At 43.6% G+C, this 18864-nt stretch overlaps 1 protein-coding gene across 1 annotated transcript; it reads right to left on the bottom strand.

Annotated features, from left to right (window-relative positions):
* Positions 1 to 608: 608 nt before the first annotated feature.
* Positions 609 to 16932, bottom strand: fscn1a (fascin actin-bundling protein 1a). Its single transcript, XM_046415825.1, has 5 exons — positions 15874 to 16932; positions 5905 to 6061; positions 4551 to 4672; positions 3475 to 3642; positions 609 to 3054 (listed from the first exon to the last, which is right to left on the bottom strand). The coding sequence occupies exons 1-5, from the start codon at positions 16712 to 16714 to the stop codon at positions 2846 to 2848; spliced, it is 1497 nt and encodes a 498-aa protein (XP_046271781.1). The 5' UTR covers positions 16715 to 16932; the 3' UTR covers positions 609 to 2845.
* Between the last annotated feature and the right edge of the window lie 1932 nt (positions 16933 to 18864).

Genomic DNA, 18864 nt, shown 5'->3' with positions numbered 1-18864 from the left:
GATGGGGGGTTTAGAGACCTTCTTTAGAGCCTCCATCATTACATCACCAGCACGAATGGGGCTCATGTGTGTGCGTGTGTGTCTGTACAATCTTTAGAGGGGGTTACCCTTTCTCTCCACTAGAATAAATGTTTCAACACAAAGGCTCTATTCAGGAGACAGGAAAAAGTGTGTGTGTTTCCATGGATGTGTGTGTAAGTGGGACAGCACATGGAGCCGCTGTGGTCAAAAGCTGGCAGGAGACCAAGTACAAAGCACTGCAATTATATGAGAAATGAGTGTGAAAAAGATGTGATGTCCAGAACTAGCTAACTAGTTTATGATCACATTAATTTTAGCTTCCTTTTAGTAAGAAGTATTTTACAGAGTTTTCATTTTAAAAACAACATAGTTAGAAACATTAAGAAGTCAGCCGGAGACCAGGTTTGTAATCTAGCTTAAATAGCTAGTTGCCTGCAGCTAATGAAATACGCTATTGACAAAAAAGCAGTTATGCATGACCATTCTACCTGGATGTAATAAACAAAACCATGAAAAGTTGGCTGTTTGATAAAAGAAACATCAGGGTTTGAGTGCAACTTGCCAAGCAAGAACAAAGAAACATGACATTCCAAATACCAGTTTTATTGGTTGTTGGATTTCAGGTGAACCAATGGCACGAGAGAGAGATTAATCCACAATATCAAAAATTATACAAAATAATAATACAAAAAGAAGTTCCAGTTATACAAAGCAAAGATGTGGACTTTTTATTCTTCTTTTTTAAATCTTTTACTTTCCTACTGCCCAAAAACTCAAGAGTAAGGCACAGTCATTACCACATGTTTACCCTTCCACATCCGCTTGTCTAAGCCTTGGTCTTGGTTACCTTGGAGCTGCTGTTTCTCGGAGGATAACCCCCTCCTTTCATTTGCTCGAGATTCTCAACCCTTCATGCAAAAATGGTCAAAACTTCAGAGAGAAAACCGGACAGACTTGGTGAGGGGCTTGCTACAATCATGTATCATTTCATGGGGCTACAATGACTGGTTACCATCCTGATTTTCACATCAGAGGAATGCTTGATGAAGATTGAGATGACTGATGGAAGAGCCCAGTAATTCATGGCCCAGTTCCAAAATAACTTTACTGGATTGTAAAAACCAGTAGACTGAAACCACTGTTGCTTGGTTTATTATGGAGAAAGCAGGAGGGGCAGAGAATCAAAGAGTGCAGGACCCATGGGTGCAATGTGCTACATGACAAGTCTGCTTCTTTCTTTTCTTAAACCATATAACCTGCCCCACCTTCACTGATGAGTCAGGAACAGAAAAACCCAACAAAAACAATATAGTCATTTCTCATTGACAACGCTGTCCTCATACTTTTCAAAGTTCTGACAGAAATGAAAAACAAAGACGAAGCAGATTTAAGTTATGAAGGGCACTCTTGAGGCCCTTTTGGTTACAGGACAAGGCTCTCAAGGGCAGGGGCAGAGACATGGCAGGAAATCACTACCTGTTGGTCCAGATGGTGTGTGAGAGGCTCAAAAGGGCTCAAACATTTCTTAATGTGTCATGAGTTAGTAGCACCAGGTTCCAGTTTGGTCAGTTTGTGTGTGAGATGACAAGTTTGTTGATCCAGTAACAAAGTTTTGGTGCAGATAAAGGCTGAGGTCTAAGTTTGGTTGAGGGATTCAAAGAGCAGCTTTGAAAAGGGTCTATATATCATTTCACCACAGCTGCTAAGGCTACTTACTGCACACCTACCTATGATAATGTCTGTGCCTTGGACATGGAAAAAGAAATTAATCCGACTGTGTGTTAGCAGGTGTGTTTTTTCTTCCAGTAAGACAGGCAAGTGCAGTAAACATATGTGTCCGCACCATTTTTAATTTTATTTTCTTTATAATGTTCTCGGGACAATGGGTTTAGTTTGTGGAAGGGAGACAAAGGGAGTTTTGACTTCCTACATCCTGTTTGGCCCAGGACAATCCCCGCCAACCAATGAGAACACAGCTAGAGAACACAGGAAACTGGTTTACATTTCAGTATTTTACATTTGAGATGAAAAGAGGGCAGTTAAACCCGTCAGTTACATCATCTTCGATGATCTTTATCATCATCAGATCCGCTCCAGTTATACCACATGGTCATCACACAGAGGCAACAGTGCCTGCTCATGAAAACAAACATACTAGACCTGGTCTGATAGAAGCAGGAAATCGGACCCAGCCACTCAAAAACAGACCCATTTTATGCAGCTAACAGGAAGCAGCCGAAGTAGATTTTGTCTGGAGGTGGGTCTGTTGTGGCAGATTAGATCAGGTAGAAACACATCTAGCAGACCAGGTCAGACACCATAAATACTGCCACCATGTGCTGCTCACACAGACAATAGAGACGAAGAAGAAGGACAAGGGGAGTCACTCAGAGGGGGGGGGGCTCTGTAAGCGTGGCTCTGCTCTGCTCTGGGAGAGGGATGGCCCAATCGTAAGGCGAGGAGGGAGGGAGTGACAGGTCGAGCAGCGAACCAGATCGGAGCAGATAAAAAGTGCACAGCCCCACGGTAACTATGGCAACAGATAAAGGTCAGCGCTGCAGAGCAGAGTTGGGAAAGGGAGGAAGGAAGGATGAAGGGAAGGAAAGGGAGGCAGGACAGAGGAGAGGAGTGCCTCCTTCCCTCTTTTTCTATCCTTCCTGTTCTCTCTGTGCAGTTCATACACATAAAGTCAGAAGTACAGGATATAATATAAGGAATGGAAGGGAATGGGGGATAGGTAGATGTATGGATGGGTAGTGCTGCGTCGCCACACTTCATTCATTCATCAGCATCGCAGCAGTGGGCAACCGCATCCATGCTTCCCTCAGTACTCCCAGAGCGTGGCGGTCTCCAGGTCATCGGCATTGGCCTTCAGCACTCCGGCGTGGTCGCCGCGGAGGTACTTATTGTCAGCGGCATGGCGGACGGCCAACTTGTTGTAGTCGCAAAACTCGAAGAGGAAGTCGACGGGTGTGTCACTGCTGCTCACCACCGACTGCTCATTTCCCACCATCCAATATTTACCCGTCGAGTCTGCAGGAGGAGAGGGGATGGAGAGGGAACAGATGAATTTGAGACAGAGAAAAGATGGTAAAAATAAGGGATCATGGCATCATGGCAGAAAAGTGCGGGGGAAGGGTGTGGAAAAACAGAGGAGGCAACAACAGCTTTAGCTTAAAAATTGTTTTGTTTGAATTACATAATGAGAAGACAGAAATTATCCGAAACAAATCCCTCTTTTTGGCACAAACGCCTCATAAGTAAATCCATAGTGAAAAGCCTAAAAGAGTAAAGTTAATCCCTTGTATGCCTGCAGGAGATTCCTCCACAGGCTCCAGCAAGCAACAGCTTTCTGCCAGCTGTGTAATGCTCCAGCACTTGCTTATACAGCCAACCTGTCCTTCCAGAAGACACTGACCATGCATCTACTGTCAGCTCAACACCTAAACTGACCTTGCAGGCTGTAGGCTCCGTCTCTGAACTCCAGAGTGAAGTAGTCATAGGAGGAGCGGTTGGAGTCCAGTGTGCCCGTCACCTTCCTGCAGCCGATGAAGCCGTGCTCCCCACGCAGCACGATGATTGGACGGTTAATCAGCTTCATGATGAACTCCTCTGACTCACCTGGAGACAAAGTAAGTGGATTGTAAAACCTACTGCGAGGATATGACAAGTTCAGTTTGTTTTATTGCAAGTTTAAATGACTGATTTTAATACATTTAACGGCACATTACACTCTGGTTCTAGAGTCTTAAATACCAACACCTCCACCTTGGTACCTCCACAACACAATGCTGTTCTGCAGAAGCGACTTGTGAAGTATATTGCGGCTCATTGCTTGCGCTTAGAGTGCTGGGTTGTCATACATATCATTAAAAATGTATGTAAAGCAACTTGTCTTCAAATGTGCCCTAAAAAGAGGGCTTCGGTAGCTGACGACTCCCTCATTAGAAACTGCAGCAAAAAGTGGAAGCTTCAGCTTTGATCCACTGATGCCAACTGCCAGAAGCAACTTTATAATTGCAGCATCTCCTGAGCTGCTTGGGGCTTATCATTTGAAAAGTGCATGGCTGACACATGAATATAGTGGAGAAGACGTAGAAAGCAGTATAAAATGGAAATACTCAAGACCAAGCACCCTAACACTGTGCTTAAGTGCAGTACGAGAGTAAATGTTACTTTCCAATCAACGTTTTGGTGTCAGAGCGTGAACTCTTCTGTGACTCTGCACACTCAGGAGTTTTCTCATGATGTTTCCAATCAACATGACTAAAATGGCAAAAGAACTAACAAAAGCACTGCAAAATAGCTGAATCCTCAAAGAGTAAACATCTTTGTTCAGCTGTTATGAAACAGAACTGCTCTGCTCAGGGGCGCTGAAAGCCTTTGAGGCCCAGAGTCTATTGGACCATCAAGCCATGATTTCATTCCTGTACTTTCACAGTGTTGAAATTCCCCCATTGCTGCTGACAAGTAAATCACTTAGCTGACGAGTCATTGTCTGAACGGCTGAGTCAACAAAGCTCACCGACCGGCAGTGTCGATGGTGGCTGCTAGCTGGCCGTTTTTCTTGGCGGCGACATATTTCCCATTAGCAGCCCGAAGAGTCAGCCTCTTCCCACGCCACTCAATGTCAAAGTAGCAATTAGCTGACCTACAGAGAGAAAAGAGAGAGAAAGTAAAGGCATGAGAGGTAAGGATGATGATTAAATTTACATGGCATTTAGATATCCAGTAGCACTTGCGTGAGTGTCAAGTGTAAGCACACAGTCACATTTAGCTCTCCTGTTGCTCAGCGGCTTTATCCAGAGCTGAAGTAATTGTTGGGTAATTGGATATGTAGGCTCAGGATGGAGGGATGAGCTTTATTTGCAGTCTTTGGGTGCGTTGAATCAAATAGCATTTTAGTCCTTTCACTTGGCACAGAGGAGAGTTTGATTCCCTTCTCACATTCTGGAGTCTTCGCGAGTTTTCATTAGAAACGCTCTGAAACATTCACTCAAACATTCATTCAAACCAGGACTTGGTGAAAGAAAACATTTTTGTGGGTTAATCAGCGAGGAGTGAAGCAAGTCAAATCTCAAGAATGCGATGAAGGAATTCAGTGTACTTCCTGCAGAGCGCTCTGCATTGTGTCAGAGATGGTTTCTGCTGTATCTAATCTTAAAAAATGGAGGGGTGTCAGACTCTGAGGTATGCTCTTCTGAATGATACTGGATCAGTTTTTTGTTGTGCTCTGTGTCACTCCTGCACATACTCTCGACATTTGTTTCATTATTGTCTATCTGCACATTCTATTCAAAATAAAGGTTATTTTTAAAACACACAAGTAAACTTATTGGCACTCAAGGGGGTCTAAGCTTCGACTCTTGAATCTGTTCAGGGCCTCACAGTCAAATCATCCAGGAGGAAAAGAGTCAAAGGTTAACAGCCAGCACTCTGGCTGGACACAACCACGACACACTAAAGAAAATCACTCTCTACAGGTCGAGGTCGCACACAGATGCACTTAATCTCCCACAACATGCCACAGCCATGACACGAGATCGCCCACTCTTCACCTCCTGCACACATCATCTACCCCCCCACTGTGCGCGCGCACGCACACACACACACACTCCATCAAATACACAGAGAACTCCTAAGTCAGATCAAATTACCAAGGGGCTACAGACTAGGAGCTGTAACTAACCAGTATCAGGTTCTCCGTGTTCTCACACACACACACACACACACACACACACACACACACACACACACACACGATCACTGTATCTGGTTGGTGAGCGACCAACTGAAACAGGTGTGGTTGCGGTGGATTTTAAAGTTTTGACTGCACGTCTGAGTTAAGAAGTGGAGACACAGTGATGTGTGTGTGATGTTTACTTGGTGGAGGCGGTGCACTGCAGGCCGCCATTAGCAGTCAGGGTCCAGTATTTCCCAGCGGCAGTCCGGAATGCGCACTTTCTGTTTTCACGACAGATCTCCACCTGGAACACCTCCTGGTCGCCCTCCTCGTCCTGATTGGCTGACAGGTCCATACCTGAGCGGGATTAGATGATGGGGAGGAGGAGTTAGCTAAAATACAGGTTGGTGGGTCAGTTGGGAGTCCAGTACACAGTACACATGTGAATGCTGCAAATAGCTGCAGTCTAGATGTGTGTACACACGCACCCCCTCTGGTTAGGCTCAGACATACTAAATGAGCAACATCAGACGGCTTGGATTAGTAAAGGATTTCACACAGCTGCGCACACACACACACACACACACACACACACACACACACACACACTCATCTGTCATTGTCCAGTCAGACCCCAGTAGAGTTCAAAGGATTACTCGTCATGGAGGACAGTCACAAAACACACACAAAAAACCCATAAGGCCATAAGAATCTTAACTTCACTGGCATCATGAATGCAGCTGAAACACTTAATTCACCAATAGAAAATGTATCTGCAACAATTTTGATTCCATTCGACTGACAGCAGCACTTTGAGCGAAATGCTAACATCTTAGTTAGCATACTTTTAATTATCACTGGTTGATGAGATATTTGAAGACAGCATGAAATATAGGAAAATGTGACGGGCATTTTTAACTTGCTGCTGACATTTTGGAGACTTTTAGAGAGAATTTTAGCTGATGAATTGATAAAAGACGAAACAGTGAAAACAGTGAAAACATTATAATTGTCAGTTTCCAGCAACTGGTTTCTAGTCAAACAATACTAGTGTGTGTGTGTGTGTGTGTGTGCACACCCGACTGCCAAACATCAGCCCTCATTAAAATCACATCAGCTCCAGTAAGGCACTTAAGAGCAACAAAGAGGTAAACAAACATCAGTGAGCTATAGGATGAAGATATACAGAACCATTCAGTGTACCATACACACACACACGCACACACACTTCATGCAGCACAGTGCCTTCTATTGTGTATGATGAGGTCATGGCATGGATGGACCTAAAGCTAGGGGGCTGATAGAGAGAGAGATGGACTGTCTGTTGCTGTGTAAATGTGTGCAGAGTGAGACAGAGAGAGAAAGAAAGCTGTGTTTGAGAAAACAAACCAGCGCACTCATGTGTTCGCCATCCATCTCCCTGTTCATGTGTGACACCCTCCCCCACTTCATCTTGTTTTGTTTTTTTCCTGTCTTCTTGTTCTCTTGCAGTCTCACAACTGGCTGAAGTGGTCACGGTGAAAGAATTAAAAAGGGAAAATCTGCAGTTGATAATGTAAAGAAAAATTATCAAAGTGTGTTGTAATTAGAGATATGTCCTCTGGTCATTTTCAGTTGTGGGCCTGAATGAATTATTTGGGGGGAGGGTTATGTATTTTTTCTCTTAACTGAAGGCCGGGTAACATAATTTCATAATTGCATAATTTGAGGACGTTTGTCTTTAGTGATGAAATGAGTTGAACCAAATCGGCACTCAGTTATTTGTTGATATTGGGTTGTTACAATGTGTTTTAAAGTCAAATGAAAAGTCCAAAGAAACTACTGATGACTCCGCTCCCCAGTCCAGTCATTTTCATACAGTCCCTAACAGTTTCACCATGTCCTCAGTCTAATGTTCACTTTCAAATGAAGCCAAAGATGTACTATATGTATTAAAAGTAACCAAGATTCTGGTCACAGAAAAGTATTATGTAGGACCTTGAGCACACAAGAGTTACTGCTCACATTTTGTTTTCTTTAAAAATAATAATAATAATAATAATAATAATAATAATAATAATAATAATAATAATAATAATAATAATAATAATAATAATAATAATATAAATGCATATCACATCTCTCCTGTTGAGTGCTCGCCAGTCAACTTGGGAACTCTGGCCTCTGGACAGATTGAATTTCTGCAGAAAAATGTGGGGATGCACAAGTACGAACACAGCACACACTCTCTGAAGACTGAGAGGGAAAATATAAGTGACCATAATGGGAACCACATGGTGTGTGTGTGTGTGTGTGTGTGTGTGTGTGTGTGTGTGTGTGAGTGTGGGTTGGGGGGGTCCAAAAAAGATGAAATGTTCAGTTGAGCTGCAATAGACAAGAAAGGTTTGAAGGAACACATTAGAGGAGGAGCAGAGCAGGAAAAATGAGGAGAAAAGAGGGTCAGACTCTGCTCGCCTCCAGGATCATCAGTCACATTGCTGAGCTGTGCTCTAATCCTCGCTGCTTCCTGCTCAGCCAACACAGTCGCTTCGTACAGTAGCAGAGGAGAGCCCATTCGTCACTGTGGCAGGAGGGAGAGTAAGTAAACCAGCTGCTGGATGCTTTTACATCCCAGGAACTTAGAGTTGGACTACTGACTCACTCACGTCATGAATTAGCTTATTCCACAACGCTACAATGCAGCGCTAAACTTTACCAGTTTATCTATCAAGAAATTTGATTGCTGATTTTTATTTATTGTTTTTATTACACTAAAATCAGTCCACCCTAACAGCTGCTAATTCACCATAAAATAATGTATCTCCCAAATAATGAAGTTAAATATTCAACATTTGTGGCATGAATGTGTCCAGTTGACAGATATTGAATATGAGCAGAGAGCATTAGCTTTTGTAGAGTTCAGTCTAAAGAAGAGCGCAACAACAGCAGACAGTGTGGACATCAGCTGGTAGAACAGTCTCACCAAAAATATTAATAAAAGTATATTTGTATATTTATATATACGGAAGGACGAGTTCGTCACTACAGTCAGAGGCTTAGTGTATCATCTTTACACACACAAACTGGTCACAAGTTATCACAAGAAAACTAACACTCTGGCAGGAACCCAAACACAACATGAAAGAACAGAGACAAACACTCATCCTGAGTCCTGTAGAGCCTCAACCCTGACCCAGAGAGAGAGAGAGAGAGAGAGAGAGAGAGAGAGGCCAGGGCTGCCTGTCAGGCTTCATCTGTGTGTGTGTGTGTGTGTGTGTGTGTGTGTGTGTGTGTGTTAAGGGCTGTGGCAATAACAGCATGATTGTCATTACTCCATTTTTTTAAAAAAAAGGAGAGCATATGGTGTTTGATATGAAATATAATAAACACAGTGATCACTGCTCAGTCATCATCATGCTGGGTTCAAGCACTTTTGGAGAAAAAAGCTTTTTGAGTTGCTCGTCACGTCAGCTTCTGCTGTGAGGGGGAGGGACAGTAAAATGAAATCTGGAAGAGGTTTATCTGAGTGTGTCTATGGATCGATCCATCTTAAATATTTCTAGGTTTGAGTACCTGCTACACCAGACAAAGACAAAAGACAGAAGCATATTGTCACAGTAAGATTTTAATTGTTAGTGTTTGTAGCACTAAACACTCTTCCATTCATAAGCTTCACTTCTGACACTCCTGCGACTTTTAGCAAACAGCATCTAACTGTATAGCCTAACTTAAGCAGCTCTCTCAAAAAAGACACTGCGCTTCAATAAATCCATACCATGATAGCCCTCTGTGTGTGTGTGTGTTACAGAGAGATATCCACATAGGTCCATACTGAACACTTTGTACAGGTCACCGAGTTAATGGAGGAGGAGGGTCAGCATTTACACGCATACTCATTGTCCCTCTTCAGCAAACCAAACCAAAAGTAGTGACCACACATGCAGAATCCACCCAAACCACACCAAACACGGAGCACAACACACAAACACATAAACACACACACACACTTGAAAACAACCCCCTCTATCTTTTCGTCCACCCCACCCACCGCATTCAGCCTGATGGCGGCAGGCACAGATTGTTGGCCCCGGTTACTGTGAGCCAGCATCAGAGGCCTGCTGTGAACGCACGCGATTGTATCAAATGCAATTGTGTGTGTGTGTGTTTGTTTGTGCGTCTCCTATTGTTCAGCAGGCCTGACCGAGGAGGCAACCAGCTGGGGTACAAACAGGGAGCCAGATCATCGGCTTTTGTTCTGCTCCAACACACACACACACACACACACACAGTATGATGGGCCAGCCTACACAGTGAACACTGTGCTGACTGTAACACCGCTGCTCATACAGTATGGACAAACAGAAAACACACACACACACCACTCCAACACTGCCTCAAACAAATGTAAAAAAAAAATGAGGTCAGACATGCGAGACACAGCTTTGTGCCCGGGGATGTCCCAAATCTTTTGCTGAATTGATTTTAACCCCATTCTGTGTTCAGTGTGTTGCAAAAATCAACTGAAGTGCAGTTGGAGTGTGTGTTTGAGGGCATTAGTGAGGAGACACACCCAGAGAGGAGCAGAATGACACACTGGAGACTATTCGAAGCCTAACCTATAATAAAGTAGGCGACATTAAGAAGGAAAGGCTCCCATGTGCTCCCTTGGCATGCTGTAGGCACACACACATAGACAAAATGAGACTGTAAAGAGGCAAGAGTCTATAAAACACATTAAAAGGTCACAGCCAGTGAACACTACCAAGGATGCATAAATTGGTTACATCCCATCTTTTTCTCCTCTAGTGCGTGTGTGTGCACTGCAGAGTGTGTTGATGTGTTGGAGCACATCTCCACCCTTTACCCTGCAGGGATTAACACACACCAGTCAAGGTCAGACTTGTGTGTCTCATGTCTCATTTCCTGCCAGTGACGAGCAGGGGGGGTGAAGGATACAGAAAAACGGTGCCAGGGTCTGAATCATGGCCAGACACACTCACAGTTTCTGTCTGCTCCTTTAAGCAAACACGACACGATTCAAAGTCTGATTATAACCCGGATTCGACGTGATGACTGCTTTTCAGCACCTTTGAAAGCTTGCACCGGAGTCTGCAAAACCCAGACACAGTCAGCCCTCTTCACATTATAGTGAGCATGTGCTCAGTCTAAACTGTATATATTATACATTTTTAGAGGAAATCTAGATGTTATTGTATACTTTGAGCTGGTTTCCAACAGTAATCTGAACAAAGAAGGCCTGTTTTAACAGTTAAACTGGAAACAATGTTTGTCAAAGAAGCTCCAATTGTCTTTTTTGCAAAAAGTTAGAAAAAAGAAGATATATAACGCATGTCTTTAGGTTTCTATGAAGCCACAATCAGCAGCTGGTCAGCTGAGGTTAGCACAGAAACTGGAGAAAGCTGGCGTGGCTGTCTGTCTTGGATGTGTGAACAAAATCCACTTTCCAGCACCTCTGAAGTTCATTAACACATGAGGTCTTGTTTTATTCTGTGCAAAAGCCAAAGTGTAAAAATAACAATGTGTATGTACTCTATTACTCTACTACTAGTTTTTAAGCCAGTTTCCCTGATTGTCCAACTATTTCGTTAAACGTGGGACCCTAAGCTGTTTGGATTTTTAAAGCTCTTTATGTTTACTCATGTTTTATAGGACTTGCAGAGACTTTGTACACTCGTATCAAGTCTCATCAAGTCAATTTCCAATTGACAGATAGGAGTTTGTCATGGGATGCAGCCAGAAACAATTCCTGGTGAACTGCCTTATTGCCAAATCATCAGATGTTAAATATCTGACGTAAAAAGCAGTCATCACACTACTAAGACCGACATTTAGTCACACCAGTAGCCAACAGGAAATGATGTGCTCTCATAAATTTAACTGACAGACCAGTGCTCAGTATTCCCTCACACTTGCACCACAGTTCACTTAAAAGGCCATTGAGCTCCAGGCTAAGTGACTGATAATTGTGTCTCAGTCCTTATGAGGGTCATTAAACAGTCTCAGGGAATTTGCGACCATCTCTGTTTCCAGGGATGGGAAGAGTTAAGTCCGGAAACAAGCAGGGGTCAGATTAATGGCAGTTATGGATGCCGCAAGCCCCAATTAGAGGACAGCGGAAGCAAGAGGACCCTGCATGACAAGACTACATGATGGGAGTAACGGATTAATTTTAGGGTTTTGGTTAAATTAAAAAAAAAAAAAATCCCACTTCAGATGAGTAATGTGAACATACTGGCTAATTAAAAGCCTGTTTTCTCGTTATTGCTGAATCAGAGAGTAAAGAAGCAATGGTGATAGATGTGGGGAGAAGAACAAAGAAATAAATGACAGTGAGGGATTAAAGGTTGCTGACAGCATTGGTTAATGTCCAACCTGTCATGATAAATGGCAATGACCTTGGAATGTTATATTATCTTTAATATTTTATCAATTTATGTCAATTGGAGTCTAAACTGGGGTTTTTATAAAGGGTAATACTGCCAAACAGAGCAACTTAAAGGAAAAGTCTACTCTTTTTCGACAACATTATTATTTGTTATTTATGTAGTTCTGGTATTTCATCTGCTCATCAGCTCCATCATTGACACATGGGGATGCAGCAGGTTTATACACCAGGACAAATACTGCACATGATGTGGACATCTGTAAAACCTGTCCGAGGGCTCATTGCACCCCAGTGTACTCCGAATGTAAAAAGAATTACATTTTTACCTGTAGTTGTTATAAAAGAGAACAAATATGCTTAAATGGCAGAAATTACCCCCAGTGTGTTTAATTTTAATTAATTAATTAATTAATTAATCATCTCTAAAAAAAAAAAAAAAAAAAATCGGTCAGCCGACAATCCTGACTCCGTCAATTGACAGCGTGTCTAAACTGGATTTGATCTTGACCTTAATCTATAAAAATGAACCGTGAGTCACAAAATCTACAGTTTTGATTGGACAAAGCAGCTTTTGGACTGACCCAATTGAGCTGGCTCAAGTCAAATGAATGAAGCCAGCAGACTTCAACCGCCATCTTGGCTCAGGTCTGCCAGGATAATAGCAGCTGTTGGTTTTGAAAAACATGTGGAGCCAGTTTAATTCCACTCAGCATTTAATCCACACCACAACCATCCAGTTGTTGGTGGGGTTGAACGAGGTCTTCCTCTCAAGATTGAGACCTCTTGCTCAGACACTGACAGATTTCAGATCAGAGCAGGGGGCATGTGAAAACTTTTCCTTAGTACCAGTTATAATATCACAGGTCAACGTAGTCAGTAATACAGAGTACTACTGCTGTCTTTTTCCAAAATCTATTAGTCACTGTGCAAAATTAAGTGAGCGAGTTGAACATACTTAACACTGGAACACATTCACGGGTACCCTGTGAAGTTTTTGAGCACTAGTAGCCCTCTATTGACTAATCAAAAATATAAATCAACAGTTGATAAGTACAATAATCATTAGTTGCAGTCCTGTATTGTTTTAAACATGTGTCCACTTTTTGTTTGTAACCTGTACACACACAGGGATGAGATTTTAACACATTCCTGTCACTGCTTTCACACTAATCCATCGAGTGAACATTGAAATCTGTAAATAAATGCAGTAGGCAGTGTACCAACAAAGGGAAGAAGAAGAAGAAGGCTGCAAGCTAGCAAACATGGATGTAAACAATGTAAGACTTAAAAAAAAAAAAAAAACTAAGCAAAATGCTAGAGGATGCACACAATGTGAGAAACACTGAACGTAAACATGACTTTTGTTTGTTTACAAGAAAAATTCACAGAGCAACTTTAATGTGGATTGGTGACATCATGGCCGGTAACCTATCCCACACACTGGATCAGAGCATTTCCACCCCTGTGGACGCATCACACCATACGAACAGCAACAGTGTAACTAGACTATTAAAATTAGCAGAGCTAAACCAATTCCAGCCAAGGCCTTACTTACTCTTACCAGCTACATAAAGTAACGGGGTAAATGAAGATTTAAGAGTAGCAACCAGCAACTAAATGGATGAAATGCAATGAATGTTATTAGTCCATAAAAAGTGACTCAAGTAGCTAGTGCATCAAGTTTCACATTCAAGATGCTAAAATGCGTCCTAATAGGACATTTTATGCTTTCATACACAAATAAATCCTAAATATAAGTATTAAGGTTAATATTATGGCATGCAAGCAGAGGCAGGATATTGACACTGAGCTGCTTCATAAAAACAATCTGATTTGATGTCTGAAAGCAATGTCATTTTTCTTTTTTCACCTGGGGATTATTAAAGTACATTTCATGCTCCCATTACAGAGGATGTCATCAGCTAACAGATCAGCTTAGCATTTTTAATAACTCCATGTCATGATCCCTTTTTATTCAACCTCCACTTTCAAGACTGGCGTCCATTTTGTGCCCACGTCTGAGCACCACACAGAGAGAAAAGTGGCTAAATATCCCCCTAACAAGTAAACAAAACAGATGGACAGAACAAACAGGCTCAGGAGCAGAAAACAAAAGAATAGCTAGGTCATACTTTCTGAGCAGAGGAAGCAAAACCACCAAACCACACAGTACTCTGACCAGACGCTAAATATAGGATTTAAACAGCATCAATTACTATATCTATCATTCATTACACCAGACAGTCACTGCCAGCTTCTCTGCTGTCTCAGGTGTTTGACCTATCCATGAATTTTTGTGTTGACTCAAAGATGTTTTCATAACATGATTCACTCACACACACTGACTGGGACCTGAAATTTAAGGCATTTTGATGATTTTCAATGGTTCTTTCCATTTAGACACCCATCAACAACATGAGGGATGCTACTGGTAATGACCTCAGACACACAGCAGCCAGGCCTGGAGGAAGGAGGAGTGGGGGAGGGGTGGGGAGGCAGAGGAGGAGGAGGAGCAGGAGGAGGAGGAGGAGGAGGAGGAAAAGTGAATGGAGGATGGGAGAGCAGAAAGAATAAGGAAACGATGAAAGAAATGCAAAGAAGGAAGACGGCAGAGGAACAATGAGTGAAGGGGTGAAAGGAGGTGATGGTGAGGAAAGAGATGGAAAAATGAAGGGGGGGGTGGAGGGACATGCTTGTATCTCTGCCCACTCTTTCAGCTGAAAACCAGACACACATTGACAAAATTATAGCTCACATACATGCAAACAGTGGTCTAATGTGAAAAACCTGGGACGAGCTACAGATCTACCTACTAATCACTGATAGATCAGTTCGTGTCTGAGCTTCATGAAGATTCGCCGTTTGGTCTGAAGGCTTCAGCTGCTTCAAAGCTGCAAAGCCTCCAATTTCAGCTTTCCTATCCAGGTTGATTATCATACTCAGACATGCCGATGGAAGAGTTTCTGTTTGATAGCTCATTAGTATCACTGTGAAGACTAACACTTTTCCTTTGCAATTAAGTTCTAACTAATATGAACAGTAGTGGATATTCTCAGTAATGGTTTATAGGATAATAAACCGCAACATATAATCAGGGTTCTTATAAAACATCTGGATTCAAGGATTTTCCATAGTAATTTTAGTAGAACTGTGCTGCTTTTGAGACATTACAGGCAAATCTTCTCTCTCTGATGAGCTGTTCTGCTGCGTGCCAGTTCAGCCTCTTGCCAGTTTAAGGCTGTTTTACATTTGAATGTTGGCACACGAGCACATGATGCTGTATTTATTGTCAGAAGGGCAGAGGACTCTGTGCTTTTCTTTGTTGCAGGATTTTCATGCCAAATGCTGGGAAATCCCCTGGAACCACTGAAGCCAACCTGGACAATACTCCATGTGCTTTCATCAGCCCTTATTTTCCTGTTTAAACTGATGTGGGCTTGGGAAAAGATATACATTTTGATGGGTTAAGCGTCACTGTGATGGTGTGCATCACATACACTTAAATATATCACAGGCCTTCAGTGTTTTTAAGTCATATTCTTATAAGACTATGGTTAAAACTCCCATTGTTTAGCATGTGTTGACACACACAGGACTGTGCATATATTACATGTTCTATATCCCAGCTCTTTAGGATGCATGCGTGCGTGCGTGTGCGTGCTGCAGGGGGGATGCAGTCTGACATTCCATCACTTTAACCCTTTCTCCGCCAGATGAGACTCTCACACACACACACACACAACCAGAGGACGGACACACACACACATCGGACCACCACACCCACCTTGCCGGGTGGACACGTTCCTCTCGTTGGCAGCGGTGAGCACGACCTGTGGGTGGCTCTGCTCCAGCACGAACAGCTCGTCCTTGCCCACGCGCGCGCTCTTGCCGGACTTCATGGTACCAGAGGGCCCAGAGGGCGCGAGGTACCTGCCGCTACAGTCCCTGAACGCCACCTTGCCGGAGCGGAACTCCAGCGTGTAGCCCGTGCTCTTGTCCGTGGTGGCGACCAGCGCGCCGTCGTTCCTCAGGAAGCGGTTGTCGGAGGTCTGCAGGTGGTAGCGCTGCTCGCGGAACACCAGCGTGATCATGGAATCTACCCCCCATGGGACATCCCGGTCGATGGCAATCTCGTCCACCTTAGCGCTCAGGTGCGCGTACCGCTTGCGCGTCATGCTGAAGATGTTCACCTGCGGGTGCATGGCAATGTGCACGCTCCATTTCTCCGCCACAGAGGCGGTCTGGGCGAAGCAGATGATTCGGTCCTCGGTGCCGCCCAGGTAGCGGCCGTGCGCTTCAGACTGCAGGGACCAGCGGCCGTCATCGTGGGCGGTGATGATGAACCGGCACTCCGGGCCCGGGGTCTCACTGTCTCCGGTAACGTTCCCGTCCTTATCGGCGGCGATGTACCGGCCCAGATGTGACTTGAGGCAGAACACATTCCCACTGGACTCGTCTCCACTCTGCTCCAGAGTCCAGATCTGCTTCTTCTTCATGCTCGTGGCGGAGGCATTGATTTTGAAACCGAAGGTCTCTGCCGTTAGGTATTTGTTCCCGCAGTTGATCAGGCCGAACTGGATCTGCAGCATGTCGCTGGTTCCGTTAGACGCGCCGTTAGTTGTCATTGTCGGTTCTGTGCGCTCGAGCTTCGGACCGGTTCTGTCTGAGAGCGATGGGGGGGCGGTTCTGCAAGTGAGCTCGCGGCTGAAAGGGTGGGATGCTGTGCTGCCTCGCGTGCTTCTCTTTGTTTAGGGAGTGTGTGTGTGTGTGGCTTGAGTGGGAGTCTGTGAGCGCGCGCCACCGGTCCTCGGAGCTCTGCCTGTCTCAGCAGCGCGAGCCCGCCGCCACAGCTGCAGCCTATATAACCATCAGTGACGTTGAGCTGCAGGCCCCGCCCCTTCAGATGGACAAAAATCTGGGAGTTGAGCTAAAGTTTTGGGCCTGTGTCCCTCAGCTGAAGCTCTGTCTCTCAGTGCAGAGCTCAGTGCAGCCTCTTCTTGTTCTTGTTCACTGTTCCCTCCTCTTCTATTTCGTTTTTTTTTCTCATATTGTCTACCCTCCTCGACAGTCAGTATTTCTTAAAAGTCTTACCAAATTAAAATACTAGAAGAAAAGACATTGTAAGCACATTATGCCCTAACCTCAGGAGACGTGTGCCAAGGAGACATTAGAGGAGATGCGATAAGCATCCCCCTCCACATTCACATGTAGGGAATCTGTTTTCTATCAACAGATAACATCACATCACTCGTTCTGTCTCTCTCACTTGGTCTCTCTTGGGCACACTGATCAGATAGACTCAGCATTCAAATCATGAGAACGGGCTGTGTGTGTGTGTGTGTGTGTGTGTCCACACACAAAGCTCTATTCATGGCTCGAGCACGCACATCAGAGGGCAGGAAAGGCCGAGCTCCAAAAACAAAGAGGCCAAACAGATCACCCTGGCATCTTCTCAATGCATATGCACACGTTTGCACACAAACAAATACATGCAGGTATACAAAGTGGGGATCTTATCAGTAGCAGCTGCACACGTAACATATGTGCAAAACACACACAAACATGCACATACACACACATAAAGATGAGAGCAGCAGTGGTCCGTACCTCATTTCTGTCCCGGTGAATGAGCGTTCTTTCAATATGGCTGCTGCTCTGTGTGCCTGCAGACAAAGTGAGCGATGAGAGTGAGAGAAATGTTTTTAGTCCACCTCCATCACAACACACGCGTTATTCACGCCTGTGTCGTTATGCAAACGAAGTCTCTCAGATCTAGGATCAGAGCTTCGTTTGCACACAGTACTGCTGAGCACTGCAGACCAGACTTCAGACACAGGACTCCAGCAGATGTCCAACCTGCTGAATGTCCACTGAATCATTACCTGCTGATATGCAAAGTGAAAGGCATCAGTTTATGATTATTCAGCATTTGTATTGGTTTTTCATCATTACCAGAAAAGAACTGGTGCCTGATTGGAGCAGTTTTCTCTGCAACAACCTGTATTATTGCTTTAGTCTGAAGTGGGAAAGAAGAAAATGAAGCAGAAGTCATTAAGAAAAAACATGAGCTGATTTTTTTTCATAAATAAATAACATTAATGAATTATGAATGTCCAAACCAATGTGCGTCAAAACGCTTTCATTTGCCTCCCTGCATGCTGGTGGTGGTGGTTTGCAAAATGCAAGTAATCTGAGCCTGACATGTAATCTAATCAATAGTAATCTCCCCCTGTTTCTCACTCTGTCCTGCAGTCTGGGTAAATCCAATCCCCAGACAGAACATCTTCAAACAAATCCAATTTCAGTGTAATTTCAGCTCTGGAATTGCAAAGTAATAAAATCACCTGACCTGTTCTGATAAATGTATTTGCTTGCCTATGTTGTGCAATATTTACTTCTAATGGCACAAGTTACAAAAGTGAACCCCAACCTCTCATCTTGAACCCAAACCTGTCAGGCGCCCAGGGAGCAAATTGGGGGTTAAGTACCTTGCTCAAGGGCCCATCAGCCAGCTAATGGGGGGGTAATATCAGTGCTAATATCAGTGTCTGCTGTACATTTTTTCTTTGAAAACATAAACACAACCACAGTAACTGTCATTAAACCCTATAGAGGGCACTTTAAAAAAAAGTCCCAGTTTGTTATTATTACACATAGCTGTTCAACAGCCTGTGCTTTAAGATGAATTTTCTAATGCAAAACAGAAGAAATTATTGAGGAGAAACATTTGAATGTAGCACAAGCAAAGAATAATTTAAGAAACATCGATGTTTAT

The sequence above is a fragment of the Scatophagus argus genome, chromosome 16 (genome assembly GCF_020382885.2).
Source record: "Scatophagus argus isolate fScaArg1 chromosome 16, fScaArg1.pri, whole genome shotgun sequence".
NCBI lineage: Eukaryota > Metazoa > Chordata > Actinopteri > Scatophagidae > Scatophagus > Scatophagus argus.
Note: the sequence above shows the minus strand (reverse complement) of the source record. Positions and strands in the feature narration are given on the sequence as shown.

Excerpts from the sequence above, each read along its gene's own strand:
- fscn1a (XM_046415825.1), bottom strand. The coding sequence starts at position 16,714 with ATGACAACTAACGGCGCGTCTAACGGAACCAGCGACATGCTGCAGATC. Across the intron at positions 4,673-5,904 it reads CAGTGCACCGCCTCCACCAA|GTCAGCTAATTGCTACTTTG; the intron begins GTAAACATCACA and ends TTCTCTCTGTAG. Across the intron at positions 3,055-3,474 it reads CGGAGCCTACAGCCTGCAAG|ACTCGACGGGTAAATATTGG; the intron begins GTCAGTTTAGGT and ends CTCCTCCTGCAG.